Here is a 21,126-nt window from a genome sequence, read left to right as displayed (position 1 = left end):
CGAGAAGACTCTTAAATTAAAAATTAAATTACTAAATATCCTTCTTATTAACTTAAATATCCTAATTATTAAAAATAAATAAATAAATAAAACTATCAAATTTGTTTGAAGTGGTGTTATTTTAGTTTTATTTGAAGGGGTGTCTTTCAGATTAGTTACTATATTAAAGTTAGTGTCACTGCTTACTTCTCTTCGCAGTCAAGCCTTTCAATATTACTATGATATGAACAATCAAAGGTACAAATCGTGCAACTTTCTTATCTATGTTAATTAAGTTCCTTTTGTTTTTGTGTTTGTGATAAGTTCAGAAATATTATTTCAAGATAAAGTCCGAAATTCATGCTTTCTTGGAATTCCATAATTTGTGGTTCCATTTGATTAATAAGACTACTCATCATAATGTAATGAAGATGAGGTATATAGATAAAAGTTTCTTGTGCCAAACTACTTTTTCATATTAATAAACTAGATACTATGTTCTACAATTTTGTCTATGATGATGGAACCGTACAATTATGTCTTGCATTTATGAGAAGTACGAAGCATTTACCATTTATTACATGGAAGGAAATCAATGACTTTATCCGAAAGATTTGTGGCTATTTATCGCACTCATCGCTAAGTAACGTATTTTCGCAATATATATTGTACATTTTTTTTTTCATTTAGTATGATAGAATATCAAATATGTTTACTAATTTTGGCTTCTTAATTTCTTGAAAAAGTAGTAGCATGTTTACAGTTTATGTAAGATTCAAAATGTATTAATTTTTTAAATAATTACATACGGAAAAATTACAATCAATCAGTAGAGTTGCGTCAATGTTCCTTGATAATGTAGAGAAATAATTGAAGAAATATTTGCTAAGGTGCATGTGAAAAATTAAATTTTAACTTTTTGGAGAGAGTATTATATCATTCACATCAAACAATAAAAAAAATCTATTGAATAATTTATCGAATAAAAATCATTTACATGCTTATAAGGGAATAAGTACTGCACATCTTGTGGCATAAGAGCCATAGGAAGGACTAAGGAGAAAGACAATAAATTAATTTGAGGAGCGAATAGATATTGTCTTACAGAAGACAGAACTAACGTAAATAGGTGTGTGCTTTCACAATTTTTTTTTTTTTTTTTTTTTTTTTTTTTTTTTTTTTTTTTTTTTTTTTTTTTTTTTTTTTTTTTTTTTTTTTTTTTTTTTTTTTTTTTTTTTTTTTTTTTTTTTTTTTTTTTTTTTTTTTTTTTTTTTTTTTTTTTTTTTTTTTTTTTTTTTTTTTTTTTTTTTTTTTTTTTTTTTTTTTTTTTTTTTTTTTTTTTTTTTTTTTTTTTTTTTTTTTTTTTTTTTTTTTTTTTTTTTTTTTTTTTTTTTTTTTTTTTTTTTTTTTTTTTTTTTTTTTTTTTTTTTTTTTTTTTTTTTTTTTTTTTTTTTTTTTTTTTTTTTTTTTTTTTTTTTTTTTTTTTTTTTTTTTTTTTTTTTTTTTTTTTTTTTTTTTTTTTTTTTTTTTTTTTTTTTTTTTTTTTTTTTTTTTTTTTTTTTTTTTTTTTTTTTTTTTTTTTTTTTTTTTTTTTTTTTTTTTTTTTTTTTTTTTTTTTTTTTTTTTTTTTTTTTTTTTTTTTTTTTTTTTTTTTTTTTTTTTTTTTTTTTTTTTTTTTTTTTTTTTTTTTTTTTTTTTTTTTTTTTTTTTTTTTTTTTTTTTTTTTTTTTTTTTTTTTTTTTTTTTTTTTTTTTTTTTTTTTTTTTTTTTTTTTTTTTTTTTTTTTTTTTTTTTTTTTTTTTTTTTTTTTTTTTTTTTTTTTTTTTTTTTTTTTTTTTTTTTTTTTTTTTTTTTTTTTTTTTTTTTTTTTTTTTTTTTTTTTTTTTTTTTTTTTTTTTTTTTTTTTTTTTTTTTTTTTTTTTTTTTTTTTTTTTTTTTTTTTTTTTTTTTTTTTTTTTTTTTTTTTTTTTTTTTTTTTTTTTTTTTTTTTTTTTTTTTTTTTTTTTTTTTTTTTTTTTTTTTTTTTTTTTTTTTTTTTTTTTTTTTTTTTTTTTTTTTTTTTTTTTTTTTTTTTTTTTTTTTTTTTTTTTTTTTTTTGTATTTGAGTTCGAATATTTATTACTGTATAAATTATAGATTTTTAGACAATAAAGTTCGAAGCCTATTTCATATTTAGAGGAATGATTTAACTCTATTAATTCATGCACCTTTCACCTTTCAAAAGATGAATGGGTACTCCTAACTGTAAATTTTTTTGGTATGTGCGACATATCTTAGTATTTCCAACACATATTTTCCAGTAGATATATATTACGAGAACAATAATCATCTTGACGAAATCCAATCATCTTGATCTCAACAATCGACAATTCAAGTTTATCATTCATTTAATCTGTACTTATTCTTCATCCATAATTATTTACTCAAAATTTCTGTTTCAACAATATATTGGTTTTATTTTACAAATCGCGTACTATATGACTGGGCATACACGTGCAACGCACGTGAAGAGAAACTAGTATATATATATATATATAAACATTCTTAATTTTGATATTACTGTTAATTAAAAGGTGCAAAGCAAAACTATGTCTATGTTAAGGATGTCATTCAAGGCTGTGAGTTGATATTTTTTTATTTATATATTAGTACTCCCTCCGTTCCAATTTATGTGAACATGTTTGACTGGGCATGGAGTTTAAGAAAAAATAAAGACTTTTTAAATTTGTGGTCCTAAGCAAGTCAAAAAGGGGTTCAGAGAAATGGAAGTTTAAGCAAAATTATTTCCAAATTTAGAAAGTGGTCATTCTTTTTTAGAACGGACCAAAAAGAAAATAGGTTTACATAAACTGGAACGGAGGGAGTACTATTTTGGTTGATAAATTTTGGATTTGTTATATATGACACATTGAACCATTCAAGGAACTACAAATTAAAGACATTTTGTATGAAGCAAGTGAACTACAAATAACAGAATAATCGCCCAGACCCAAGTCAGAATTAGTTATATTACCTAAAACATTTTATTTAGTCTACCTACAGTAACTTCAAATTAGCTTATAATAGAAATATGCCAGTATTGTAGGTATGAAAACTCAATCATTTAATTCCTAGCTCGAGCTTATTCCAATAATCAAATAAAATAAGGAAAGTAATGGAAATTTTTTCTATATAATATGGGCATTTTTCAGATCAACTTGCGCATAGTCGCATACCTTTGACTATTTCACACATACCAGCACATGTATACTAAGTAGTAGATGTATAAGAGGAAATCATTTAACAATTATTGTCTCCGCTGAAATTAAACCTTGTTTCCCATGATTATGACCCAAAAACATTTTTTTACTTGAGAGTTGTATTGATCTTTTGCTAACGAATTAATTAATAGTAAATGTTTTGCCAACAGAGGATAAGGCTGGAGCAGGTGGAGAAATTCATGATTATTGTATTCCTAGTAATATAGTACTCCATTCCTTTCACTTTATGTGATAATTTTTCTTTTTAGTCTGATTGAAAAAGAATGATAATTTTTTAAAATTTGATAACAACTCAACTTTAAATTTCTCATTTTATCCTTAATGAGATGATTTATAGCCACACAAATATCTATGACTTTTTTTCGCTCATAAGTATAAAAAGTCTTCATTTCTAACTAAATGTTGTGTTTATTTAAACTTTGTCACATACAATGAAACGGAAGGAGTAGTAGTTTTGATAAATAGATCACTAAATGAGCTTTCTTTATCACCAACAACGTAACCCAAGTAAACACGCGCGCGCTCGTGTTTATAAATAATTCTTCTTGGTAAATAAACCCATTTTACTAATTAGGCCGTTGAATTTGGGAGTTCATGACCTCTTTCATAGAAATACTGCTTTTATTGGGTGGAACAAAGTAGTTGGGCTCCTTAGAGAATTTAATGGTGGGCTTTCCAACATGCTGCGATTTCACTTTAGATGGAGGCATAGGCCCTTTGTATTTCAAATTCATAGGATAGGGAGAAATTCAAAAATAACTAGATTTATAAGTGGTCATTTAAAAATAGTCACAGTTTTAAAAGTAATCGAAATTTAGCCACTTTTCATCTAAAGATAAATCTGAACGAAAACACAGTTCAAAATCCGGAAAATACTCCACCATAATATACTGGAGTTTCATCATAAGTATACTGGAACTCTAGTATATTATAATGGAGTTCCAGCATAAATATATTGGAACTCCAGTGGAATTCCAGCATAATGTATCGGTTTGGTATAATATGCTGGAAGTTCATACACAGGTGCACCGATCTCGAGTATATTATGCTGGACCGATCCCTGTTGCAGCAAAATAGTGGCTGTTTTTCAATGACTTTGCAAACGCTGGCTATTTTTGAATGACCAGTCCGAAAATGACTAGCCCATGCTATTTTAACCATAGGATTGGATCTTTTTCATACAAATCAAATATGCATAATTAAATAAACTGACAGTAGTGGATAAGGCCGAGCTTAGTAACGTTGCAGTGATTGATAATGCCTGGAGCTGAAGCAAATAATAGATTAGGAAGCTGAAGTTGATTGTTAGGAAATCTCAAAATACTGACGCTGAATTTAGTTTCTTCATTAAAACAAATTTCCTCTTCTAGGAAGGGAGAAAATGCACCCTTAGCTTCCTTTTTGTACTGGCAATGTAGTATCTAAACAGAGTTCTGAATGTTATGTCGAGGAAGAGGCAAATCCGAAAATAAAGAAGATAAAGAACACCAAATTTTAACGTGGAAAACCCTTCAAATCGAAGGTTTTTCGGTCCTAACAAGTGGTATCAGAGCGAGATTCAAGACAGGTTCATCTTGGCGGGTTCAGTTCTAGCTGTAACATATTTGACGATAATCGTGATTTTTTGTCTGAGAAATTTGACCAGAGTGCTACGCACGTTGAGATAAACTTTGTGGCGGAGATTTGAGATGCGACCTGCTGAAGGCTATGTGAAGAAGGTGGATCAAGTTTATTTTGTCAGAAAATTCAGGCCAAGGGGGAGAATTGTTAGGTGTTTGCCATAATTTTCTTACCATATTTGGTTTTCCTATCTCTTGAAGGAAAAGGGCAATATAATTACCTTAACTGAGTTTTCCTTTTTGTAAAAGGAAATTATAAATCTCCAATATTTGGCTAGTCCTTTTTCTTGTAGGAAAAGGTTTGAACTTCTATAAATTGAGGATCCTTCCTTCACATTCAGTAGCATCCACAATGTAGCCATAGGGGGCTTGAGAGTCATGTTTAGGGGGAGAACTTTACGGGACAAGTGTTAGTGTGTCACTTGTGTTTGCCTCTTCGTGAGGTTGTTCTCTTGATATTTTGTACTCTCTTTTCATTATAGTGAATTGCTCATCTCCGTCGTGGACGTAGGTCAATTTACCGAACCACGTTAAATGTTTGTGTCTCTTTTGGTAGATTTCTCCTTTGTTGTCTGATTTATCGTCGTTCAACGTTTGCTTTGCTAGATTCCGCATGACACCTGATTTTTTCGATCCTAACAACTGGTATCAGAGCCCAGGTTCAGTGGGATGAGTATGGAGATGGCGGAGTGATGGTGCGGGGCGGCACGTACACAAGAAGAAGCTAGTTGCGGGCTTCGTTTGCCATAATACTCTAACAATGTGGGTGGCTTTCAGTAATCTCGAAAATTGACCCGTGCATCGTGGTAATGGGCCACGTGGAACTTAGTTCGAGGGGGAGATTGTTGGGTGTGCGAACAAAGTACCACATTGGTAGCTGAAAAGATTGGGAGTCTACATATAAGGTATAGGGATCTCTTAATGGTGTGAGGCCTTTTGGGAAAAACCGTGCGGGCTTGGACCAAAGCGGACAATATCACACCATGTTAAGAGTGTCATTGGGCCGTTTAAGCCTAACAAGTGGTATCAGAGCGAGATTCAAGACAAGTTCATCTTGGCGGGTTCAGTTCTAGCTGTAACATATTTGACGATAATCGTGATTTTTTGTCTGAGAAATTTGACCAGAGTGCTACGAACGTTGAGACAAACTTTGTGGCGGAGATTTGGAGATGCGACCTGTTGAAGGCTATGTGAAGAAGGTGGATCAAGTTTATTTTGTCAGAAAATTCAGGCCAAGGGGGAGAATTGTTAGGTGTTTGCCATAATTTTCTTACCATATTTGGTTTTCCTATCTCTTGAAGGAAAATGGCAATATAATTACCTTAACCGAGTTTTCCTTTTTGTAAAAGGAAATTATAAATCTCCTATATTTGGCTAGTCCTTTTTCTTGTAGGAAAAGGTTTGGACTTCTATAAATTGAGGATCCTTCCTTCACATTCAGTAGCATCCACAATGTAGCCATAGGGGGCTTGAGAGTCTTGTTTGGGGGGGAGAACTTTATGGAACAAGTGTTAGTGTGTCACTTGTGTTTGCCTCTTCGTGAGGTTGTTTTCTCGATATTTTGTACTCTCTTTTTATTATAGTGGATTGCTCATCTCCGTTGTGGACGTAGGTCAGTTGACCGAACCACGTTAAATGTTTGTGTCTCTTTTGGTAGATTTCTCTTTGTTGTGTGATTTATCGTCGTTCAACGTTTGCTTTGCTAGATTTCGCATAACACCTGATTTTTCGGTCCTAACACTGAAGACACTGCAACACATTCCAGACTTCCAACTTATGTACCTTGTGTTTGTGTGTGATGTGGAAAGATTACTGAGGAAATACTGTGTCATCTTTTGTTTGAGTATGATTACTCCAGAACTATATTGACGACGTTGCTACAATGGATGGGAGAAAGACATCAAATTGGCGATAGTCTATCACATTTGGGCTAAGAGGAACTTGCATAGGTTTCAGGGACAAGCAACATTATGCACTCAAAGTATCAAAGATATTGTGCTACAGCTACACCTCGGGGGCAGAATGAGTTCAAATGGCATACCATAACGAAATTTTAAATAACTACCCCGTCTAAGTTTTGGATTGGTAAGACATGCATCCTGTAAATAGAGAAGTACGTGGGAGATAGTTTGGTGTAAATACCCGGTGTGGATAAGTATATACCGTTATTAGATACATAGTTATTACAAAAATTTTATCTTTCTTTTGTCTAGCTCTAGAGTCAAAATGAGCTAGCAGTTCTACGTAATTATATTTGATTAAATAAAATTATATCTGTTTAACCCAAAAAAAAAGTGCACCCTTATCAAAGAAAAAAGGAAGGGGAGAAAATGCACTTTTCAACCCGTCATCAACCACGTAATTAGTTGAGCAAATAACGAACCCACTTTTTTTTAAATGATAATTTTAATGTGTTAATTACATAGATTTTTAGTACCATATTACTAAATAAAACATAAGTCGACATAATTTAAAATTGTATTGGTAATTCAAATTTGTACATCGTAATCGCACAGTACGTACGCGAAAAGGTGAACCAATGCGTAGTTGAATATTGTTACCAAACAAAAATCATTCGAAGCAACTGTAGATAAAAATTCACGTACGCCCTGGAATTCGACGGATATGGCACCACCAAAGTGATATAGATTGATCGATGGATGTTTTAGAAGCAATTAACGTCATATCATTGATATGACAATACTGGACCACCCAAGAAAAAAAAAGAAGGTAAAATTCCACTAAGTTTATTGGAATATAATTAGATGCCAGAATGAAGAGTCCGGAACCAAAATGTTGTTATTTTGGACTCAAAAGACACAAATAAGTGTAAAAAAAAAGTGACCATAATATATATAACGCCAGAAAACCTGGCGCTATATAATAACGGTAACTGCACCGTTAATATATAGCGCCAGGTTTTCTGGCGTTATACTGACACAGTGATATAGCGCCAGAAAACCTGGCGTTATACCCTTTTTTTCCTGACCCCAGCAATAATAGCAGAGTACAATAATTCCAAAGCGTATAGTGCCAACTTATTTGGCGCTATATATGTAAAAAAAAAATCTTCCCGGCTCTCCGTTTTCTATATAAAGAGGTTAGAATTGCATAGAAATGCATTCAAAAATTTTTTTAACTCTTGTTGCTCTTGTTGAAACGTCTATTGTTGTTAAATTCTACAGCATTTTTTCATTATGTCTGAAGAGCGTAGGATAAGAGTTTCATTATATTGGGGTGGTGAGGTTGTGATGGAGAATAACTCCGTGGGCTACAGTTTACCTGCTAAGTATCATGTTAAATTGCCACTGACAATGGAGTACGATACATTGATATCGTTGTTATGCAAAAAAATGAGTGTGAGGAAACGTTCGGTGATACTTAAAGTAACCGGAAGATATCCGTATTCCGTCACTCCGCAAGGAGTTGCTTTTTACTCGGAGTTTAACATCGACGATGATGAAACTTTGCGTGATTTTTTGAGGACTCCGGACGAATGTCGGGATTTTCTTGTAATCACAATGTTGGAGATGTACGTGAAGGTCGAAGACGTTCCAAAAAATGAGGTTGTGCGTAGTAGAGATAACCCCCAGTCATCGGGTGGTTATTCTGGAACAGTTTTTGCCGGACAAGTTCCGGATGAAAGAGTTATCTTTGATTTAAACTTATCACCGCCGGTGAATGAGCAGGGAGAAAATAATTTATACCCTGCTTTCCATAACTCACAAGACGAGTGGTAAATTTTAATTTTTATTTGTTTTAATTATGTATATTTTTATTATACTGAATTTGTATTAACGCTCACATATTTAATAGGGGATACCGGCCGGATATGAATTTTACAAGTGGCCCATCCGGTAGTCATCACCTAATTGATAACGTCCATCATGGAATTTCATCACATTACGACTTGTAAGTGAAGTGGTTTACGCAAAATATGGAAATCATTTATTAATTTAGTAGCTTATATTTTTGTTGGTTGTGCAGTGAAAACGAGCAAGTTGAACTCACTCAATTGCCCGAAAATGATGTATTACATCGGGACCTGGCAGATGCACAGAGTGAGGAACAGAACAGTGATTACGATAACAATGCGGATGAATTCGGGGATGAGACACCCTTTGCTCGTGAGGATGGTGATGCAGAGGATGAGGAGGAAGGACCTGATTTGAAGAGAGACCCCCCTAGACGAAGAGTGTATGAGTCCGAAGTGCCGTTTCATTCAAGAGAGATTCCTTACATTGATAACTTGCCAACCGTGCCGGATGTGGAAGCTCTCACAAGGGATTTTGATGAAATCCGGACAGCAATATGGGATGAGTCTAGACCAACGGTGCTTGCAAAGGGGATGCTTTTTCCTGATAAAGCGCGCCTAAGCAGGGCTTGTAAAATGCACAACGTAAAAGAGTGTCATGAGATGCAGGTATGGGAGTCAAGTCCGACGGTATACAAGGTTGTTTGCCGCAGGTGGTTTTGGCCATGTAATTGGATGTTGCGTGCGACCAAGAAGAAGACAGGTATGTGGAAAGTGGGTAAATACATTCCCACCCACACATGCGAAATGGACACATTCAACGGGAATCACTTCAACTTGGATATTGACTTGATTTCTCTTGTTCTTATTCCATACATTGAACAGTCCATAAGGTATAAAATCAAAGAGTGCATTACATCAGTCCAGCAGGAACATGGCCATACCATTACTAAAAGAAAGGCATTTCTCGGGCGCAAACGAGCGTTTGAAATAGTGTATGGTAACTGGGATAAGTCATTTGCAGATCTGCCTAGGTAAACAATTTAAGTTGTTGGAGCGGAGAATAAATGGCAGCCGGGACTAAACATTGGCCTGTATGTGTTTAGTGTATTTTTCCTATTTCATGTATTTTTATTATGTTGGCATGTTATGTTTGTGTTTGTGCTGTACTAATGTATGTGTACTAGTCGAGGTGGCATTTAAGTTTAAGTGCTTGTGTTGTTATACGAAACAATAAAACAAATGGAGAACTAAAAAAAGTAATGGACATATTCGATTAAATATTGTTGTTAATGTATACAAAAATATTATTTACACCAAATACAAAAAAAGGAAGGCCGACTCAATGTGTCCCGCATCCGGTGTGTCTCAATGTAGCCGTCGGCCTGAGGCGCATCCCCTCCCGCCCGGGTACGCTATCAGGATCATCATCATCAAGTTTTCTCTTATAGCAAGATGCGGCGCAGGATGACATGTATCGGTGGTGCTGTCAGGTCCAGTAGAAGGCTACATAATAATATAAAACTTAGTTTAGAAAACTACATAATAATTCATAACAATTTATATTATCTTACCATAATCGTGTCTGGATCCTGAATGTAGTCATCTGTCAGCATCACATGAAGCCTGAAAAAGGAAATTAAAATAGTGTAATAAAATAAATAAGTTATAGTTAAAACAAATTCAAATTCAATACTAATAAACTCATACCTGCGCATGTGAAGAGCTGCCATAACTCAGTCGGCGCCCACTAAATAAATCTCGGGTCGGTGGACCCTCATCAGTGGTAGACGGGCCAGGGAAATATCTACCCCAATCTGCTCCTTGAAAATCCGAGCCCGTGATCAATAATTGACCCGATGGGGTCATCTGTGAAGGCACTGGAGTGTCAAAAATTCCAAGGCTGTAAGACGGCATGTCAATCTCATGCATGCCACCTGCCATATCAGCAGCAACATCATCGCCCCCTGCTGAACACCACCTCCTCGGGCAGCACGAGGTCGTCGGGCACCAGCAGGTCGTCGGGCACCACCACCTCGTGGGATACCACGACCTCGCTGGTACGTGGCTGGGTCAATATAATCAGCCTCGTGTGCCAAACGCTGATCCGATCGGGCTCGCTGCAATGTCTGGGCAGCCAAATCCATGAATCGACGACTGTAGTCCTGCATGACCACAGGATCGTGGACATAACTCTGCATCTGCTGCCCCATACGATAGAAGGTATGCAATCCAATCGCCTGCACAAAAGTAAAGAATGTAAACTACGTATTTGGCACGAAATTACAGGTATATAATTAACTATAACAGAAAACATACCAGAGCGTCGTGTCTCCCGGCGTATGAGACGTACCGACCTTCTGCATGATGAATGGGTTCGGTATAGGCTGCGGCAGGCCAAACTGACGAAAAACCCGTTGTGAGGCATGATGCTCCACAATATCGAGGCATGTGAGAGGGACAGAAGCCCTCCAAATATGTTGGCCGAACGTACAATACGCTGGCAGGGTACCTATCACCTCCTCATTGTACGGCGTCCAGATGAACTATCAAATAACAACACAAACCGTTAGTATGCGCAACACTAAATTAAACAATAACTGGTACGTTTAGTTAGATATTCACCTGTGCGTCCTCCAGCAAATCCAAGACATCCCTGATGCGGGGGAGATTATGATGGGCATCATACTCTCGTTCAAGTCTACGACGCATAACCCACCTACAAGCTAGAGGGAGATTCGGAATGTCTACATTAGCCGGTAGCTGTGGTAGAGGTGGCCGAAGCTGCAGAAATCGCTCATAGACCCAAACCTAACATAGAAAGTTGATGTATAGTGTCAGATAAACTATAACTACGTAGAAATGTAACTAACGGACATATTCGTTGAATATGTTGTCACCTGTAGAAGCGGCAGGAAGCCACAAACGTCTCTCTGTGTGCCCATGGAAGCCGACACATCTGCCTGTACAAAAATGAGAGGACAGCACCACCCCAGCTGTAGCTGGCTGTATCCTCGAACCGGGTGATATGATGCAGAAAACGGAGGCTCACTAGGTTCCCCGAAGTGTTCGGGAACAAGACCCCTCCAAATAGAAGGAGCAGCAACAGCCTCGTGTATCGCTGCACATCCACCTCCGCTGACTCGTCGGTGATAGTATCGTGGAGCTGCACCAGGTGGTCTCTAATGGGGACTAACTGTATGCGACTGACCCCAGACGCTACCTCCTGGCCCTCCGGCATGAAACCAGTGAGCATGTGCAGCATATCCCAATATGCCTCCCGCGGATAATATCTCATGGTCGTAGGGAGTAAAACAGGCAATCCATCAGCGGACAGGCCATATAAAATCTCTGCGTCCTGGAGTGTGATGGTGGCCTCGCCAATGGGAAGATGAAAAGTGTCTGTCTCCGGTCGCCATCGCTCAATCATGGCCGTGATCAAAGCATAGTCGAGCTGTATCCGACCAATCCTAATAATCCTATAAAATCCCATCTCCTCCAAGTGATGGACCACGCGGGGATGTAGAACGCGGGGAGGACTCAAAAACTCCCATAGTAGATCCACTCTCCTAGCCCGCAAAGTCTTTGTAAGCAACTGTCCCTCCGAGATATACTCGGATCTATGCTGGGGTTGTAGGGCTAATAGATCCGACGTCCGAGGGCCGGGATGTATAGGCGCATCCATGTCGTCAACTGTAAAATCATAATTTTTAATAACTTAATTGTACAAATTATCATTAATAATTATGTATTTTTTTTATAATTTAAATTCATATTTTTAATAACTTAATTGTACAAATTACTTACGTATGGGTTCCGGGCTCGATATTTTTGAGGCCCAGTGGCACCAAACTATATTAATATCCTCTTTTCCTTCCATGTTACTAACTTGTGTGAGAAATCGTAGGTACAACCATGGAAAACAATGATCTCGGAAATATGCCTTTGGGGGATATGGACGTCAAGGATGAGCAAGTCGAGGAGGTACCTCTTGAACCTCAAGCCAACCGGTGAGGCCAGGTGCCTCAAGACAATGTACCCACTCCACCCCCACCTCTACCACGAGCGGCTCCACATCGGATATGCCCAATGAAGTATATGCAAGTGCGATAGTCCCTCCCCATATTAGGGCGGGAACTTCCAAATCACCAATGTGATGCACACTTTGCTTGAGCAACGAGGTTTCTTCACCGGTGCTCCAAATCAAAATGCGTACAAACATTTGAAGGGGTTTGTGGATACCTGTTGGGGGAGCAAGCAAATGAATGTCTCCGAGGATGCATTGAGGCTAAAGATTTTTCCCTTCTCTCTACGGGGGAAAACTTTAGATTGGTTGGAAAGATTACCGAACCATTCCATTCACACTTGGGATGAGTTGGTGAAAATATTTATTTCTAAGTTCTTCTCTCCGGGGCACATGGCTACACTTCGAGATGAGATTTGGCATTCAAGCAAGAGCCAAATGAATCAATACACGAGATATGGGAACGCTATACAACAATGATTAAGGAATGTCCCAACAACGATATGACGGAGAACATGATTCAACAAAATTTCTATCGTGGGATTAACGCAACCAACCAATGTTTAGTGAATCAACTTGCCGCTGGGAACTTCATGACTGCGCCTTATGCAGAGTGTGTGAGATTTTGAATGAGATGGCGGAAATGTCATCGGCTTGGCAATCCCTGGCCAATGTTCCACAAGGTGATCCGAATATGATCCACCTTCACAAAGATTTGCAAGACCATGGGCAAGCCATTGCCGAATTGACAACCACCATGACGCAACTAGCAAAGGCTCAACTAAATCAAGTGCAAAATCCCAAATAATTCAATGCTATGGAGGGAATGAATATGATGGGGAACAAGAGGAGGACCAAGGGTCCACAAGTGCAACATCGAGTGGAGAATTATGTGCAATAATATAGTGGTTTTGAGCAAGATGATTCCTATAATGAACAAGAAGAGGAAGTGCAATATGCGAACAACTTTCAAGGGCAAAGAAATAACTTCCAAGACCCAAACCAACAACAATGGCGACCTCAAAACAATCAAGGCAATTGGAATTCTAACAATCAAGGCAATTGGAGCGGAAACAACAATCAAGGATATTGGCATAACAACAATCAAGGAAATTGGAGTGGAAATAACCAAGGAAATTGGGGGGGGGGGGGGGCAGGTAACAATCAAGGCAGATGGAACAACAATCAAGGCTATTGGGGGTCGGGTTTTCAAAGGCCCCCGATGTATCAACAACCAAGCAACCCGCCTTATTATCCTTCCCATGGTTCAAGTTCTTCAAACAATGAGATGGGTCGTATTAAAAATATGTTCAAGAAAATGATGGAAAATAATGCCGATTCGGATGCCTAACTTGCCTCACACAACACATCCATCCGCAACCAAGAAGTTCAAATGGGGTAAATCTCTCAAGCACTAAGTTCTCGTCCTAAGGGGTGTTGCGCCCCCTTTTTCCTTGCGGATTCTGGGTTTCGACATTCCTTTGGGACAACTCCTTTCCTTTTGAAAATTGGGTATGGAATTTGAAGAGTCGCCACCTAACGGATTTAAGGTGCGTTAGGGCACCTAAAGCAAATAACTCATAAACCGGTGTGCATTACCAGAGATTGGGTAAGAGCTCGAAATAACCTTGAGGGAAAGGTATTAGGCACCCCTCGAGGTCCACAGCGGTGGGTCCCGGCCAAACTCGGATTAGGTGAATTAGTCTTATAAGCAAACAAAGCAATTTAGACAAATAGATATTATGTTAAAAACAAGGGGTAAAAGGGGTCCTAGGTTTTTTAGCCTATAGGATCACTTCTGTGCAATACTTGGTAACCGTCCCCAAGTTGGGGTGCTACACATAGCATTAGCGCACAGGTCATCCTATCCTTTACTACCCGATTACCCTCCCATTAATGGTTATATAAGCGATTCTAATTAAACGTAATCTATGCGTGCATTACCCGTCCCTTACTTAAGGTCCTGGAGGTGTTTAGGACTTCTAGTTAAGGTGGATTTAGACTCTCCTATAGTGCTTAGAAGGAGAAATCTAAGCGACAAGCAAAACAAATAGGACTGTCAGATAAAGGAACAGTTAAATGCTCACATTTACCTCCACAAATAAGCAGGCAATTGCACGTCTCAAACAACAATATTTCAGACACTTTAAAACTCCTATAGAAGGATATCTAGGTGAGCACGAAGCAGAACATATGCAGTGCTTTTTTATTAAAGCGAGGCAGAAGTTACCTAATCAGTTTGCCTACTGATTTTAGGACAATCTGGGCACTTCACAAATAGTTAAACAAAGCACAGTTTTATAATTTCAAGATTTTAGTTGTCCTACAGGCTTGCCTAGGCATGGATCAGAGATGTCCTATAAACATGATACCTAATCGTCAATCAGAACCGCAATGAACCAGTAAACGATTTTAAGCAGGCAGTTTGGTTCACTAGGTCCTATAGTCATGATGTCTTGGTGCTGAAAAATAATTACAAACGTTACAGAACTAGTTATATATATAAGCCTGATATCTAGGTGTTGGGACTGCTTTTATACTTATTTCTTATAGGCCTGATTGCTACTGAAGTTTTATACGATTTGACTGCAGGTATGATATCTAGGTGAGTGCAATAAAAGTCCTAGAACATGGTTTCTAATGAACATAGGAGAATTTATGAACATGATTCTTAAGACTAAGTTAACAACAACCTAGAGACAGGATTTCTAGCGCGGATGTGAACATGCATAAATAGAAATTTAGAGAAAATAACATGATGAACCTATAAGCATGTTTTCTAGTGCACACAACATCCTATAGGCATGGTTTCTAATGCAGGTAGATAATTATAACAGCCCTAAGAGCATGATTTCTACCCGATCTCCCCACAAAATATATATAAAAGTCCCTCCCATTTTCCTAATATCCCAATATCTGTTTTACAAGAATTGTTATTACAGACCAAAAATGAATGAATTACAGAAATGAGACTGCTAAACTATAGGGAGCCTGGATAGGCCTAAAAGTAAACCTGGAAAACCAGGCCTTCAACCAAGTATGAAACATGCCAATATTCTCATAGTACACCCAATGGCCTTCTGGTGTGTCAAAGTTCCCAAGGGCCTCAGGGACCCCGGGCAATGCTCACGCCAGGAAACCTTTGCAAGAAATATTTTTTGTGAGCCAGTTTTGGAAAAGCCATCCCCAGTGTGTCAGAGTTCATAGGAGTCTCATGGACTCTAAGGCAGTGCTCACACCGTGGGGGGGGGGGGCAGGACCGTAGACGTTCTAAGAGTAGGAGTTGAAATAGGAGATAGTTTTAAGAAAACAGAGTCATTTAACACTTAGAATTCAAACAAAAGACCCTAAAAATCAAAAAAGTAGACAGAACAGGAGCACAACCACTTCAAGCAAAGTTTCATATTGTCTAGATTCGACTTAGTTTATTAGTTGTTACTAGGTGGGCATTATGGACATGTATTAGACAAAGAGATGGCATGCTGGGATCAGATTACCAATCAGTCAGTCATACATAAAGGGGCAGCAAGGGTTGGGAGCATGGAAATCAGAAGTCTGTTAGAGGTGAACACTTAAACAGGATAGAAGAACATGTTAGTTAAGAAACAAGTAGACATAGGTCTAATTTACATATAAACAAAGACATGCTGAAAATAGGAAACACATAGGTCATGCTGATTAGGATCAGAAAATATGAAGCACATGGATCTAATTAGATGGAATAGGCATGCTGATTAAGAGTAATAACATGAAACACATAGATCTAAGTAGAAGAAATAGACATGCTTGATGACAGGAAGCACACAGTTTTAATCACATAGAAATTTAAACGATAGGCGGAAGTGGAGGCATTACCAGTTTAAGATAGCAATAGAAGAATGAAGCAAACAGGATTCAGGGTCTAGCCTTGGCTTTCAGCCGGCTAGACAGTGCAGCAAACAGAGAAATAGAAAGATTGTGATGGAGGATATTGTGAATAAGAGCAAGAGCTTTTGTGTGTTTCTCTATGTATGTGTGTGTCTGTGTTTAAAAACAGAGTGAGGTTTATATAGCATTGAGTGGAGTACAGTAAATAAGGTAAAGCAGTTTAAAAGTTTGCAAATAAGGCAAAAAAGACAATCAGTCATCAATTAGGCTTGACAGGGCCAATCAATAGGCAAAAATCATGGAGTTATATCCAGAACTAACTCGGAATTGAGGTTTAAACAAGGTAAGTGATAAGTCTGATAGCTAATTAGAGTCAGAACACCAAAAATCCGGCAAGTAATAAGGCAATTAATTACACAAATAAGGTAACACAAGTAAATTAAAGACCAATCTGGGGTTGGTAAGACAATCAGCCCCCCTAAATTAAGCTTAATAGGAATAATTGAAGCAAGTAGTGCCAATTAGGAGTCCCAAAATAAGGAAAGTAGACAAAATTACATGAAGTAATTACCTCAGTAAAACAAAGCAATTTCAAACCCTAGACAGTTTAGATAATCAATCCATTACTCAAGAATAACGGACAAATATTGAAGAACAATGAAATAATCAAACAAACTAAAGACTGAAACATAGTCATGAAAGAATCAGTAGAAAAAGATAATCAAACACATAGGAATCTTTAGAAAAGTTTTGTTGAAACAGACGAAGTGAAACCCTAATTCTTAGAAAACATTAGGATCAATTAATAGTATAGAAAACAGAAAATCTTTAAAGAAAAATGCTATAGACACTCGAAGTCGTTTCAAATCTACAGAGATCTGAACAGCAAACACTAGGGAAGCGAAACCCTAATCTAGAGGGATGTTAAAATCGATTAACGATAGAGAGAACAAGAGATTTTTTGAAGAAAACTACTGGATAAACTCAAAATCGCTCCAGATCTACAAGGATTTGAACAGATTCAAGTTGAGAAGATGAGTGTTTTGAGAAAAGGGCAGGGTAAAGGAAAAATCTAACCACAGCCACAAAACTAATGGTACTCACAAACATTGATGAACACAAGGCGGGTTCATAGGAAAAACGAAGAGCCTAGGTCGACTCTCAGTCGGATCTCTTCGAGATTCCCTCAGAAAACAACAAGAATCGAACAACCAGTAGAGGTAGCAGGTTAGATAGGGTAGCAAAACACCAAATAACCCCATATCTGGTCAGTAATCGAAGGGGCTTGGGAGATTTTTGGGGTGACAGCGCTTCTAGGGTTTGGGGTGTCTGAGAGAGAAGATAGGATGAGAGCACTTGGGGACGGTGGTCTCTGGAGAATGGGTAGGGTTTGAGGGGTCATTTGAATTAAAAATGGAAAGGGGAAACGTCGACCATTGATCTCAGATATCAACGGCCACGATTAGAGAAGGTTTGGGTGGGGTAGGGGTTATTTGATTTGGGCTGGGGCGGATTGGGATTAGGTTAATTTGAATTGGGCTTGGGGGGGGGGGGTGTACGAATTTAGATATTATTAAAGGGGCTATTTGTTAAATACCCAATTTATTGATAAAATAATTTTATAAAATAATTTATAAATGATACTAATATCAATTATGCATGAAAATGAGTTAAAATAATTACTTAGTATTATAAAAATATAAAAGGTTATTTTCTTGGGAAATAAAGTGTTTATGCACGCATGGGCTATTATTGCAAAGTTATTGCAATTATAACCCTAACATATACATATGGCTATTCATGAAATAATCACAGCTTAGTATACATGTAAAATGATAAAGTTAAGCAAATAAAACTATCATAAAATCATTTATAATGCAATTAGTAATTATTTATATGCTAAAATGCTAGAATAAATTTAAAAATTCTTTTAAAACTACAGGAACATTATGAAAAATACTGGTTGATGCTCATGCATTATTTTGAAGTAGATATGCATTTTAAAAATATATGAGGATAAAATTGGATATCAACAGTTGCCCCTTTTTACCCAAGAAAGATGTAAGAGTTTTCGGGTAAAGAAATGATGACCGATTTTGACTGAATGGGTGTTTGAAAAATATAGGCCGAACTGTCACGCCCCGAACCTGGGCCTGGACGTAACACAACACTCGATGCCTGACTACATGTGACCGAGCGAACCAACTAGCTGGCTGAATCAACATGTGGTATCATAACATACTGAATGCGGAAAATAAACTAACACATGCTGATATACTGAAAGTCTAGATGATATAAATCAAAGTGCGGAAATACTAATACAATTCTGAAATATGTTTGTAGCCAACATGGCTTAATATGAAAGCATGTGTCTCTGTCTAACTATTACTCTAGTCTATGAAGCCTCTATTGAAGTACTGAAAACACTGTATATCTGTAAACACTGAAAGACTGTAAAGTAATGATAATGCCTCGAAAGAACTGGGGATCACCAAATAGCTGGTACGAGAATCCTAGCGCTCTGCATCGTCAACCTGTAAATCATTACCTGCATCGTGAGATGCAGGCCCCGGGCAAAAGGGACGTCGGTACATTTGAATTGTACTGGTATGTAAAGCAACTGAAAGAAAGAATTATAAATGCTGAAACTGAAACTAAGCTGATAACTGAAATGATAACTATTGAAACTGAAACTGAAGTGAGAACTGGTAACTGAACTGATAACTGAAAAGATAACTGATAACTGATAACTGAACTGATAACCGAAAAGATAACTGATAACTGATAACTGATTTGATAACTAAAAGGATAACTGATAACTGATAACTGAAAAGATAACTGATAACTGACTGATATAAAGGAAGTAAGGATATGAATACTCCCTCTTCTGAATGATGAACAACCTGTTTATCTGAATATTAAACTGCGGCCTCACTCCCAATATATATATGTGCACAAGCTGCGGCCTCGGGCCCAAGTATACGTATACATAACTGCGACCTCAGGTCCAAAATGCATAAAGGCCCAAAGATGCATAAAGCATAAACTGCGGCCTCAGGACCAAAGATGCATAAAGCATAAACTGTGGCCTCAAGCCCAAAAATGCATAAAGCATAAACTGCGGCCTCAGGCCCAAATACAGGTGTTCAACATTCAGGAACTGAGAATCATACTGCAATACATGATAGTGAAATACTGAATTACATTGAGTTACATGATACCGGAATACTGGATCACACTGAGTTACATAATACTGGAATACTGAATAGGACTAGACTGAGACATGTATTCTTGAACTAATTATGAACACTGAAACTTCAACTGTTTATGGCATACTGAGTAATCTATACTAAGACTCGGGGCATCAACCCAAGTCTATATTAAATACGCACTAAGCTCACAACGTTCAGAATGAAAGTGGTGAACGACTTATGAATCTAGAGAATAGAAGTTCTACAACTATTCAAGGAACTAGGCTTAACTATATTTCTGAGGCAATTGGTAATGTGGTAAAAGAAACGTAGTGTAGGGAGAATCATTTAAATTCCCAAACATAGAGAGTTAGCCTCACATACCTTAACTTCCTTCTCTTGAGCATAATACAACATTCGCCAACCCTTTCAACTTTAATCTATATCAATACAATTCAAAGGGATTCCAAATTAGCAACAATATCCATGTTTTGGTCACTTAGGCATTTTATCAAACACTTGGTGAGTATAAAGCTTCATAATCCCTATTAATGGTGTTTCTACACCCAATAACCGATTCTCTTGCTCTTGGATAAATTCTAAAGTCTCAAATGGTTATAATCAATATTATTCTTCATCACCCATAAGGTAAACAACACCCTTAACCAATAAAGTTCCATTAAATAAACATCTTTCAATCTCTATAATAGTTGTGTATTTATATTAGGAACTTATGGCTTCTAATCACCACACCAAGAGTCCCAATACTTAATTCACACTCATATACCCATAATAAATTCATACATGTAAGTCTAAGGGTGTAGGATTACCTTTTGGAAGAAATCTTGCAAAACCCTCCTTTGAGTTCTTGAAGGAATTTCTTGAAGATCTATGTGTTTTATGAGTAGATTTCATCAATACTAGTGTAAGAATGATGGAATTTCACACCAAGTTAATGGAGATTGCTTACCTTGAAGATGGGAGGGGTTGGAGGTCTTGAGAGGGTGGGAGAAGACCCCAAAATTCGTCCAAAAGAAATAGGGAAAAATGAACCCTAAAATTGGCTTAAAAGAGCTGGGACTGGGGCGCGTCTACTCTGGCGAAGTGTCCTCGCTTCGCTGTCCATTGCATTCAAGGGAAGACAAAATTCCGCGTCTACTTTGGCGAAGCGAGCTCGCTCGCTGTCCGCCAAAATAACTGGGTGGTATGTCTTTAGTAATTTGGTCATAACTTCTTGTAGGAATGTCCAAATGACAAACGGTTTGAAGTGTTAGAAACTAAACTCAAAGTTATTTCATTTGATAGGTTGTGAATCACATAATACCTTATATAAATGTAGATATGATCGTCCAAAGTATAGTCTTGTACGTGCTCATTTAGAATTTTAGTCTATCATGTAATTTTCCAACTTGGCTTAGACTTAGGTCTTTCC

General features: G+C 36.5%; 1 protein-coding gene across 1 annotated transcript; it reads right to left on the bottom strand.

Moving 5' to 3' along the window:
• On the bottom strand, positions 11,664-12,297 carry LOC109226153 (serine/threonine-protein phosphatase 7 long form homolog). Its single transcript, XM_019390952.1, has 2 exons — positions 11,746-12,297; positions 11,664-11,696 (listed from the first exon to the last, which is right to left on the bottom strand). The coding sequence occupies exons 1-2, from the start codon at positions 12,295-12,297 to the stop codon at positions 11,664-11,666; spliced, it is 585 nt and encodes a 194-aa protein (XP_019246497.1).

This window comes from Nicotiana attenuata, chromosome 5 (assembly GCF_001879085.1).
Source record: "Nicotiana attenuata strain UT chromosome 5, NIATTr2, whole genome shotgun sequence".
Taxonomy (NCBI): domain Eukaryota; kingdom Viridiplantae; phylum Streptophyta; class Magnoliopsida; order Solanales; family Solanaceae; genus Nicotiana; species Nicotiana attenuata.
This window is presented reverse-complemented; position numbering and strand designations above follow the sequence as displayed.

Excerpts from the sequence above, each read along its gene's own strand:
- LOC109226153 (XM_019390952.1), bottom strand. The coding sequence starts at position 12,297 with ATGGATGCGCCTATACATCCCGGCCCTCGGACGTCGGATCTATTAGCC. Across the intron at positions 11,697-11,745 it reads TCACCGACGAGTCAGCGGAG|GGGTCTTGTTCCCGAACACT; the intron begins GTGGATGTGCAG and ends TTCTATTTGGAG.